The sequence below is a fragment of the Salvia splendens genome, chromosome 18, assembly GCF_004379255.2.
Source record: "Salvia splendens isolate huo1 chromosome 18, SspV2, whole genome shotgun sequence".
Lineage (NCBI taxonomy): Eukaryota > Viridiplantae > Streptophyta > Magnoliopsida > Lamiales > Lamiaceae > Salvia > Salvia splendens.
In genome coordinates this window covers 8,270,766-8,283,087 of record NC_056049.1, presented here as the reverse complement: position 1 = coordinate 8,283,087, position 12,322 = coordinate 8,270,766, and the positions used below count along the sequence as shown (strand labels likewise).

The window sequence follows — 12,322 nt, the reverse complement described above, 5'->3', positions numbered from 1 at the left end:
TGAGAAAGTTAGACTATCTAAATTCATTTGATTTTGAATCATATGGTGCTTGTGAATTCTGTCTCAAAGGAAAGATGATTAATAAGCCACTTTCTGGGAAAGTGGTGCGTGCTAATGATGTGCTAGAGTTGATCCACACAGATGTGTGCGGACCGTTTCCAACTTAAGCAAAATGTGGTTATTCGTACTTCATTACTTTCACTGATGATTTGACAAGGTATGGATATGTGTATCTTATGAAACACAAATCTGAGGCCTTTGAGAAATTTATAGAGTTTAAGTGTGAAGTTGAGAAACAACTTGGGAAAAGTATAAAAACTCTTCGATCAGATCGAGGAGGGGAATACTTGAGCCGAGAATTTCTTGATTACTTGAAATCGCATGGAATTCAGTCGGACTGGACACCTCCTGGTACACCACAAATGAATGGAGTATCTGAAAGGAGAAACCGAACATTATTAGATATGGTTCGATCCATGATGAGTTTAGCTAGTCTTCCTTTATTTCTCTGGGGTCATGCTTTATTGACTGCTATTTACATTCTGAATAGAGTTCCATCTAAATCAGTTGAGAAAACACCATATGAGTTATGGTATGGCAAAAAGCCTTGTCTTAACTATATGCGGACCTGAGGTTGTCCAGCTTTTGTTAAGAAACAAATGACTGATAAGTTGGAATCTAAAAGTGAGAAGTGTTACTTTGTGGGATATCCTAAACAAACTAGGGGATACGATTTCTACTGTCCTGAAAATCACAAGGTGATAACATCAAGGAATGTGACGTTCCTTGAAGACAGTTATGTCTGTAAGGAACAAGGTCAAAATACAGTAGATCTTGAAGAAATTCAAGAACCACAAGTTAACAATGAGGATGATGTATTGTCAAATGGTTTGAACAATAACTCAGTGGGAGTTTTTGATGATCTTTTGGGAGGGGAAAATACTATTAGAGGAGACCTTAGAGGGACTCTCGAAGAACCTCCTCAAGACAATGAGATGCATCAAATACAAGATGATACAATAGTTGCATCACCTCTACCTCAAGAAGATCATAGTGATATTCCTGGGCCTACTCACAATCAGAATGAACAGCCCGAGCCAGAAGAAAACCAACTCAATAGGCCTAGAAGGATTCGTCGTGCACCTGAGAGACTGAATCTAATGGTTGAGAACCAAGATGATGAAGTTGATTTAGATGATGATGAGCCTAAGACCTATACCGAGGCGGTGTCGGACACCGATCGAGAGAAGTGGCTTGAAGCCTTGATATCTGAAATGGACTCGATGTACTTCAACTTAGTCTGGGAACTAGTTGACTTGCCAGATGGGGTTTACCCCATAGGTTGCAAATGGATCTTCAAAAAGAAGAGAGATGCAGATGGCAAAGTACAAACCTACAAGGCTAGGTTAGTGACAAAGGGTTATAGTCAGCGCGAAGGCATTGACTATGATGAAACCTTTTCGCCAGTTGCTAAGATCAAGTCCATTAGGATATTACTTGCAATTGCTGCATACTACAATTTCGACATTTGGCAAATGGATGTCAAAACCGCATTTCTCAATGGAGAATTAGAAGGCGATGTCTATATGACACAACCAGAAGGTTTTGTATCGAAAGAAAGGCCGAATGCAGTGTGCAAGCTAAAGAAGTCCATCTATGGACTTAAGCAAGCTTCGAGGAGTTGGAATATTTGTTTTGACAGAACAATCAAATCGTTTGGTTTTGTCAGAAGCAAAGAGGACCCATGTGTTTATAGTAAACGCGAGAATGGAAACGTTGTCTTCCTCATCATATATGTTGATGAAATCTTGATTATGGGAAGCGATCGTTCCATGATGCAATCCGTGAAAGAATGGTTGTCTAGTTCCTTTATGATGAAGGATCTGGGTGATGCTTCCTACATCCTTGGAATCAAGATCTATCGAGATAGACCGAATAGGATGTTGGGATTATCACAATCCACTTACATAGACAAGTTGCTAAGGCGCTTCTCAATGGAGAATTCTAAGAAAGGTTTTCTTCCTATGGGACATGGCATTGTATTGTCAAAGAAGGATTGTCCTTCTAATGACAAAGAAAGAGACAACATGAAAAGGATCCCGTATGCTTCGGCGATAGGATCTATTATGTATGCCATGATTTCTACTAGGCCAGATGTGGCCTATGCGCTTAGCATGACAGGCAGATTTCAGTAAAATCCCGGTGAGGAACATTGAAAAACTGTTAAAACTATTCTTAAGTACCTTAGAAGGACTAAAGAATATTTCTTAGTCTATGGTGGACAACCAGAGTTATCAGTTACTGGGTACACTGATGCTAGTTTCCAAACAGACCATGACGACTATAAGTCTCAGTCTGGATATGTTTTTGTCCTCAATGGTGGAGTAGTGAGTTGGAATAGTTCCAAACAAGGTACAACTGCCGATTCCACCACCGAAGCCGAGTATATTGCTGCATCTGAAGCTGCCAAAGAAGCTGTTGCTTTGTTAGAGTTCGTTAAAGAACTGAGTGTCATTCCGAGTGCCAATAGTGCAATACCTTTGTATTGTGACAACACTGGTGCTGTTGCGCAAGCAAACCCAGAGCTACGAACAGGAACAAGCATGTTCCCAGAAGATATCATCTGATCAGAGAAATAATTGAAAGAGGCGACATAAAATTAGAAAGAGTACCCACTGATGATAACTTGGCTGATCCTTTCACCAAACCGTTATGTATAGCAAAACACAACAAGCACTTTGAGAGCTTAGGTGTTATGCATGTTGGTAGATGGCTTTGAATCAGTGGGAGTTACAGTTTTATATGTCTTAGAAACATTTTGTGTTGAGACAATATTACTTGATCACATTATATGAAAATTTCATTTTCTATGGGTTTTGTGCACTTATTGGAATAATTGTTTTAAATGTTTGATTTTATTCTAAATATTTGTTCCCTTGAATTGTGACTGTCGTTAATGGTGTGAGACATTAATGATATAGTATAATTCTAAAATAGCCCTAACCAATGATCATCAAGAATGGGATATTGGTGATATGTTATAGGTTAGCATGGGGTTTGCATCACATTCTTCGAGAATGTAGTTGTTCTCACAACTATGAGATATTAGATACTCGTGATGGACACATGGTATACTTTAAAGAGTATTGGTATACCCTACTATTAAACTGTTTTGTGAAGTGTCTACAGTTTATTAGTACATGAAGTATGTAATAGTCCTTGGATCTGAGGTCATTACACATTCTGTTTGTTGAGTGATGTGCTTTGACCTTGTACAACGCTTTGCCTCCCCTCGGAGGATTAAGACACGGACTTGTGTTGGGTACATCATAAGATAAATGGAAATGGTAGTTGAGCCAAGAATGAGATTCATTCCTCGATTAGAATTTCGAGAGAACACTCAAATTCTCTATATTACTTGACCATTAAGTCATTGGCCAATGCAAAGATATATTCAATTAAAGTAATTGAATATGATCGAATGGGTCATTTAATAAAGATGAGATAAAGTGATTGAGCTATTTGGATGACACATGACAAATCTTAGGCTCAATCGGGTGGTTCGTGAATGAAAGGATATTACTATAAACTTTGTGTAAAGGCTTGTTTACCGAATTCACGTAAACGTCCTTCATATATCGAGCTACGCTGCCAACGCAGTCTAGGAGTTTTGTGCAGACTTCGATTAGATCGTCGTCGATAATGAGGGCCTAAAGGGTCACACTATAAGTGTATTTTGATCCGCTCAAGGGTACAAAGTTGGAACTGCGTATTATATCTAATGCTAGTCCAAGTGGGAGATTGAAAGGATATGGGCTAGATTAGATTAATATGGATTAAATAGTTATAGTTGGGCTACAATTATAATTAGTCCATAAGCCCAACAATCATGAAACCCTAATGACTATTTGTCTATATAATGGTTATTTATTCTCCATTGTGGGGGATGAGAAATAGCGTAACATTAGAGAGAAAATACGTAAAGCTTTGTAGAGAGAATTCCTAGCTTTCTTCTACGGAGCAATTGTACCGGGATAGTTCCTGCATCGGATTGGATTGCACGTGGACCTCGATAGTAGTGGATTCAACTTGCAGGACACAATCGTTGAAGAAAACACAACAACAAGTAAGATTTAGTTTCGTTGTGTATTACGTGCTCAACTTGCAATATGATTATGAATCTAGATCTGTTATTCTTGTATGCAATTTCCGCTGCGCTCATTAGATGAATACAAGAATTCCTAACATCTTTTTCCTTTTCTTTTTCTTGATCGTAACCACGGTCAACCTTTCCTGACTTAATATAAAAATCAACGGAAAATCGAACAAGCTTAAATAGGGAATTGAGAAAGGCAGCAACTTTAGGGAATCAAAGTGAAGTAAAATTTTGAGGAATTTTGAAAGAGAAAGCTGAAAAAAATGGAATTGAGCAGACGAAGGAGAATTGCAGGTGTTGCTACAGTGCTCTTGGACCTCTTCAATGTCGTACTGGGTGAGCATGGATGAGCTGTTGCCCATGATAAATAAGTGAGGAAGATGATGACATGGAATTTATTTTTATTTTGTAAAACTTATTAAATCAAAACAATGTAGTTTTGATTGCTACAATGCCACCTCAGTTTTGATTTTTTTTTTGGGAAAAATCAGAAAAAACTAAAGTTTATGCATTTGTATTCAAAAATTAAAGTTTAGGGGAAAAATCAGAAAAAAAAAGTTGAAAGTTTATGTATTTACAGGCAAATAACCTTTTAAATTTTGAGGGAACCTCTTTTTAGGTCATGAACTTTGCCAAAGTATCATTTTAGGTCCGTGAACTTTGAAAATATCATTTTAGGTCTGTCAACTACAATTTAATATCATTTGAGGTATTTTGAACTTTTTTCGGATGAAAATACCCTTAAGACCGTCAAAGGTCAATTTGGACAATTCTTTCGCCACTCATCTTGAGTCAGAGTCCAACAATTTTTAACGGTAAATTTCTATATTTAAATTCAATTTGGATGTTAATTAATCTCCATTCTGAAACTCATACAAATAATACTCCGAATGACAATCCAAATGAATAGCTATCTAATTTCAAAACAAATAAACTAAATATAATTCACAAATCATCTATAGTAAGTTGTTAAAATGTAGTTTACATTGAAAAAATAAAATAAAGTACCAAGTCCCAATTCACTATCCCTAAATAATTGGTCATCTAATAATTGAAAAATTAACACATATTTTGTACGGTAATTTTTAATTATATTTAAATTCAATTTGGATGGTAATTGAATTAAATAGTAGAAAAAAAATTATTGGACTCTAGGTCTTTGACGCAAGATGTGTGACGAAAGAATCGTCCAAAGTGTCATTTGAAGGCCTTAAGGGCATTTTCGTCCGGAAAAAATTTAAAATAACTCAAATGATATTAACTTGTTGTTGATAGACCTAAAATGATATTTTCAAAGTTTACATACCTAAAATGATACTTTGCTAAAGTTCGTAGACTTAAAAAGATATTCCCTCTTGAATTTTTAGTGATTTAGTGAAATTATCAATTGTATTTCCCTCTTTATTAATGTGAGATCGACTACATTGCGATAGATGATATAGATTACCAAAAACAAATAAAGATTTTTTTTAGTGTTTAATTTTGATAGGGTCGAACAACAACAGAAAGAAAATGGAAAGGTCAATTACTGACTGGTCAAACGCAGAGGACGCAACAGTCAAAACAAAAAACTGGTGTGGGCCTGGGTCATGGGCCCACTTCTCTTGTTGCAGATCCCAAAAACAGCATGACATGTAATTACTGCACAAAATCTAGTGTCACGACGTCGTTTCATATGCAATTAATTTTCAAGTAGTGCTGCTTATTTGTCTTAAAAAAATTAGATTCTCTTATATTGACTCCCTCAATTCCAGGTTGTATAATTTCGTTTTTAAAAAAATAGTGACATTAAATTTCATCTGAAGATCTTCACTCATACCTTCAAATATAGTTGAGTCTATATAGATCATCTAATATTAGATGAGTCATTTCACTTTTTCACAAAAAAAATTCATTTTTTTTCTCTCTGTTTATTTTTTCTCCGTTATAACATTTAAGCATCATTTTTTTAAATCTTTTGAAATAAATCAATTAACTTGAGACATAGAGCAGTACAATGTTTTCAATAATACTTCCCTATTCTATTTCGTGTTAATTTATGATTTGGACTCTGGCATATAAATCCAAATATGTTTGTAAAAATTTAGAGACTTTTGATGGCATGATTTATATAAGTTGGAGTCCTTCATTTGCTCAAATAAATTCTGGCTTACTAAACTTGTCAAAGGTTCCAAGGTGGGATTTAGTCCTTTTTAGTGTGAAGAGGATTGCTGTCATAATAGTCACCTGTTACTAATTGAATTCACCTTAGATTTTTATTTTTTACCTACTCTTTTGTTGTTGCATCATGCTTGTTGAGCTAAATAACTGCAATTTAATAAGGTGTGGATATATCTATTCATGGAATTCATGAATACACTTTAATATATTTAATTGCAAATTAGTATTCACTTCTCTATACAACTGGAAATCATAACATTCAACTAGTTTTACCACGGTGCCAAGTTCTCCCGACCCTTGCGGCAATTCATTTAATTTTACTATATCTAGATTTTATTAAATTATGAATGCGACCGCGGTCATTAAATCTATCATTGAACAGATATATTTAGCGTGTCCAACTATTTAAAAAACTTTTATATTGACAGTTATTATACTAGGCCCACAGGCACGCACAACATGTGAATTCCATGACTTTCACTCAAGTACATAGACAATACGACAATGATATGTGTAGATTCGAGGGATAGATGACAACAAAATAAATGTTAATGACGAAATAAGACTAAAGAATCTTATGTGAAATAGTTTTATGGGTCAAATCAAATTTCATAATCAATAAAACCAAAAAATACTTACTAGATTTTAAAATTTAGACTCAAAATTGAACTAGTCTCACAAATTTGGCTTGTAACCAAAGTTGATTGAGTAGATTGGCATATGATTCATTGTTATGGGATGATGGACAAATATTTTACATTGTGGCCTTTACTTGTGCTCGTTTTATGTGGTGGTGCCTATAATTGGTGTATTCTAAGCCATTTTCAAAAATCTTTTTTCAAGTGTAAAAAATTTACTACTACGATTGAGTATTCTCGAATTTAGTAATAATTGTTAATTGGAGTGTATTATATTATAATAAAATTATTTTTAAATAATATTAATATTATTTAATAGTAGGACACAAGTGGACCATAGAAATATAGGATATAGGATCCGAAGCGATTTGAGTAGCAATGAAATGAGGAAAGGAGGTTAGATCTTGTACACACAACTACTATTAATTTAATTTAAGTTATATATAGCAGTATTTCTTATAGTCAATAATAAAACCTACTGAAGCTAGATACAAATCTGATAACGACTCTTTTTTTCTAAATCAATAATACAGAGATTGAGATTGCAACACTATGAAAATCACAAAGGGAATAATCTCGAGATCTATTTAAATAATACTACCAATCAAATTTTTATTTTTATTATATAACAAAAGGGAAGTAAAATTACATAATATCCATGATATAAGAATAACTATACGCATTAATTCTTCTAAATTCCCATCCCAAATGATGTTCCTCAAATTCTTCTCCAATCATCATACAAATTACAATGCTTTTATTACTATATGACAGTTACCCTGTTTTCATGCCCAAAGCATGTTTCCTCCTCATCTCCCATTTCTCAACTTCTCTCTTTTTAGTTCCCATTTATTAATTTCCACACACCAAATAACTGATTTTATAATGTAAGTCACATTTCTGAAGAATCTCCACCTAAAAAGGTTGCTTCACTCTCCAATTTCCTCCTCTTTGTGACTGGACTAGTGTGTGAGGAAGTTGGGCATGATCCAACTGTTGGCTCATGAGCTTTATAGCTCAAGCATGCTGCATCCAGCACCCCATTCGGGCTCCGAGGAGCCACATTCGCCATCGCAACCATCGCAGCAGCAACACTAGTAGCATTAGTAGTAGTAGTAGTACTAGTAGCAGCCCCCCTCATTGATGACTTACATTCTTGAATCATTTTAAAGCACTTCACCACCCTCTCCTGCAAAAATTCAATCAAGACTTGAATGCAAAACACCGCGTTTTCTATGCGAAAACCATAATTGTAAGGGGGGGGGGGGGGGCAACATGAAGACGTACCTTGTCAACTCCTATCAAACAAGACAATGCCTTATCAATGTCCATTGCTTGCATTTCCCCTGAAACACACATTGCCACAGCTGCAGCTATCTCAGCTGGTTTGAATTCCAAGAAATCAATGCCTGCATTCAATATCACAACCAAACATTATACTACTACTACTACTACTATACTACTACTACTACTACTACTACTTTTTTTTATCTTCTTCATAGGATTCCAACGCTAATCACCTTCGATCGTGCTCAAGATTAGGCGAAGGGAGCAGCTAATCAAAAGGCCTAATGGCAATCCACCCTCATTCATCTTCCTAAGATAGTAGTCAATGAAGTTGCATGGAGTGTAGGCTTTGATCTTCCAATCCAAATGGTTTAGCACCAAAATCTCCATTCTTTGAATGGTTTTCCCTTCAAACAACAGCTTAGGCACCTCTGCCTATTAATCAACCAATCAATCACAATCAAAATAACAAACTGTGAGTTCTATGTTGAGTTTAAAGTTCATCACCTGCAAATCCAAGGTGGAGGGAACATTAACCTCCTCTATCTTAGCTGCAAGAGATAAGCAAGCAACTGCAACTAATTGAACTGCCCAGCTCTGACCTCTCTACTCAAAACACACACACACAGAGAAAATCAGCATTCAAGATTTGATTCAATGGGATTGAATTCAGCAGTGATGAACCTTTTCTGATGAAGACAGAGGCAATTCATAGATGGATAGAAACCGATCGAAATAGCTGATAGCAGTGTGCAAACACAACTCTCCAAAACTGAAGTTGGCGCAAGCCTGTAAAGCACAAACAAACATTCAGTTTCATCAGTGAAACTGTTGGAGGGAAAAAGCACTTTTTTCTGCATTTAATTTCTCTGAAAAAGATTAAACCTTTGCAACAGTCAAGAAAGCCAAAATCCCATTTGGGAAAATCAAGAGGGGTTTGAAAAAATCAAGAAACTGGATTGGATTCGGCCCCCCTCAAGATCGAATTTTTATGAAGAAATGGGAATCAAAATCATCACCTTGAGCATCCAATCAATAGCCTCTCTCCTCAATCCAACATCCAATTCCCCATTTCTGAATCTGGTAAGGTAATCGCCTCTGGGGAGGTGGTCTCCCTGCCTCTGTAGCATGTGGTGAATGCATTCATCGCTGAGGCAAGGGAGATGAAGCAGTGAATCTGAATCCGATGATGACCCATTGTTAAAAATCAAATCTTTATGGTGGGTGGGAGGTTGGAGGAGACGATCATCATCATCATCATCGTCGAAGGAAAAGGCTTTGGTTTCTTCGTTGCAGAAGAGGAGGTCTGTAACTGTTGAAGCAGAGTCAAAGGCGTTCCAATCAGCCATTGGGAAATCAGCCGCAATGAATGTGCTTCGCTGGCAATGGAAGGTATCAAAAGATGGGGTGTTGAATTGATGGGCTTATTTTCTTTTGCATGCTAAAGATTGGATTTATGTTTCTGCCATTTCTGCAACGAGAGAGAGAGAGGACCGGAAGTGAGACTATTGGAGTGTCTATATATATAGTTGTACGAGAGAGAGAGAAAGAGAGAGAGAGAAAGAGAGTGTCAGTGCAATTGGAAGAAGGTTTAGTCCATTCGCAATCTCTTATTCGTCTCTTAACCGTCTCACCCTTTAACTATTCATGGGTCTCACTGTACTTTTCCATCCATCTCTTAACTAAGAGACAGAACCTGCAACCCTTCATCTCTTATCCACCTCTTAACCATCTCTTAACTTACTATTCATTCAATTTCATTTTTTATTTTTATTTCCAACAAATTCAATTAATAAAAACACATTTCATTAAATAAAATAAAACCACAACTTAAAATTCTTTAAAAATAAAAAAAATATAATTAAAAATCCTAAAAAAATTAAAAATACATAGTTTGATTTCTTCCGCCAAATTTTGCCCAAATGTGCTCCATTAGATCATCTTGGAGTTGGGCGTGGGCGGTAGAATCACGTGTCCTTGCCCGAATAGACAACCGATCTTGCAAAGACGGATGCACTCTTGCGAGGCGGACTACTTGCGGTAGAGCTTCCGGGGGTTTCAAGGTCGAACCAATTTCCCGCCTCAGGTCCTTCGTCGGCGACAATCATGTTGTGCAAGATTATGCACGTATACATGATGTCGACCATACTCTCCATGAACCACGTACGAGCCGAGACTTTGATAATGTTGAAGCGCGCTTGGAGAACCTCGAACGCCCTCTCCACATCCTTGCGAGCAGCCTCCTGCTTCTACGCAAAAAGAGCCCGTTTTTCGTTTACCAACCTGTTGAACGTCTTCACGAAGGTTGGCCACTTCGAGTAGATGTCGTCGGCAAGATAGTACTCCATTTTATACCGCCGGTTGTTAGCGATGAAGTTGATGTCGGCGCTTTACCATCCAAAACTTCGGCGAAGAGGTCGGATTGGTTGAGCACGTTGACGTCGTTGTTCGATCCGGGGACCCCGAAGTACGCATGTCAAATCCATAGCCTGTAGTCGGCAACGGCCTCGAGTATAACGGTGGGGTGGGTTCCTTTGTGGCCGCTCCTGTATGACCCCCTCAACGCCACAGGGCAATTCTTCCATTGCAATGCATGCAATCGACGCTGCCAAGCATCCCGGGGAATCCGTGCACTTCTTCGTGAAGGTGGAGCAGAAACTGACAATCTGCCGTGCTTGGCTTCCGGAGAAATTCGTCGGTGAAGGCTGCACGGACGCCTTTGCAGAATTGCATCAAGCACATTCTCTCAGTCCTTTCTCCAATGTGGAGGTATTCGTCGAACAAATCCGCCGTTTGTCCAGTCGCAAGCTGACGGATTGCTGCAGTACATTTCTGCAGCTCGTGTGGCTGGGACGGCCAACGGCGTCGAACCCTTCTTGGAAGAACTCTTCCCGGGCTGCCAATGTATTTGCGATGTGGAGAAATAGCGGTCGCCGCATGCGGAAACGGCGACGGAAGTAGGTATCTCCCCATGTCGGGTTATCACAGAAGTAGTCGCGTACTAACCTTGCGGCGGCTTCCTCCCGGTTACGATGGATGTAAGTCCGGGATCGTCTTTGGTGCGGCGCGGCTTCCTCCGACTCCCTACGTCGATCTTCTTCAAGTGATTCTTCCATTATTCGACGCATTTGCTCAAATGGATCCATGAATGTATTAACTTTGGTAGAAGAATAAAAGAGATGATTTGAGATAAAAATTGGAGAGGAAATGAAGGTAATTTGAGAAGAATAGATGTGTGTTTCTGTGTAACGAGGATGAAATAGGAGTATTTACAGAGTAAAAAAAGAAAAATAAAAAAAGAAAAATGACTGTTGAACGGTCATATGACCGTTTTTAATTTTTAATTTTTTTAATTATAAAATTCAAATTTAAAAAAAATGATTTATTGTGTCAGCGTGACGAAGCCCACTCACGGGTCGGCGAGTGGCGTCACGCATGGCGTCGGAGCGCGCCACGTCGCGCAGACGCGTGGAGAGACAACTCGCGTGCCGTCTCGGAGGGACGGGCGTCTCGGCGGGCTGGGGACGAGACGGGACGGTGCAACGCGTCCCGCGCCCGTCTCGTCTCAGAGAGAATAGATAAGGGATACCCGCGAGACGCGTTGCGGGTGCCCTTTTTTTTTTTTTTTTAAATTAACTTCATATATTTATATCATATATATGAAGGAGGAAATTACAAATCAACTCCTATAACAAGGAGGAAAGACAAATTACGCCACCCAGGGTTCGAACTCGAGACCTCCAGGATGGACGCGGTATCCAGCACCCTTTACCGCTAGGCCAAGGGGCTTGGATGCGTTGCGGGTGCCCTTATGTGGGGTTGATTTAACAAAAATATTGATTATAATCATTTTCTATTAAAATATTTTAAGTATTGGTAAAAAAGCCAAAAAGCATGGCTTTTGATGTTGAAGTACCAAGAGTGACCCTTTTTTGTTGTTCTCTTTGTTAAATATGTTGATTTTTTATTTGCGTTTAGAGCATTGGTAAACTATGCTCCAAATCAGATTCTAAATTAGGCTGCAGTTCTATAAATCATCATTTTTCCCCAAATTATACGTCAGTCTACAATTTCATACACT

General features: G+C 37.9%; 1 protein-coding gene across 1 annotated transcript; it reads right to left on the bottom strand.

Moving 5' to 3' along the window:
- Positions 1–7,549: 7,549 nt before the first annotated feature.
- Positions 7,550–9,756, bottom strand: LOC121776093 (cyclin-D4-2-like). Its single transcript, XM_042173223.1, has 6 exons — positions 9,261–9,756; positions 8,926–9,030; positions 8,749–8,847; positions 8,475–8,676; positions 8,242–8,363; positions 7,550–8,143 (listed from the first exon to the last, which is right to left on the bottom strand). The coding sequence occupies exons 1-6, from the start codon at positions 9,588–9,590 to the stop codon at positions 7,847–7,849; spliced, it is 1,155 nt and encodes a 384-aa protein (XP_042029157.1). The 5' UTR covers positions 9,591–9,756; the 3' UTR covers positions 7,550–7,846.
- Between the last annotated feature and the right edge of the window lie 2,566 nt (positions 9,757–12,322).

What these genes read in the sequence shown, in the direction of transcription:
- LOC121776093 (XM_042173223.1), bottom strand. Translation starts at nt 9,590, where the DNA reads ATGGCTGATTGGAACGCCTTTGACTCTGCTTCAACAGTTACAGACCTC. An exon ending in CTCTGTCTTCATCAGAAAAG is followed by an intron (nt 8,848 to 8,925) that starts GTTCATCACTGC and finishes TGTTTTGAGTAG; the next exon opens with AGAGGTCAGAGCTGGGCAGT. An exon ending in AATCTTGAGCACGATCGAAG is followed by an intron (nt 8,364 to 8,474) that starts GTGATTAGCGTT and finishes TATTGAATGCAG; the next exon opens with GCATTGATTTCTTGGAATTC.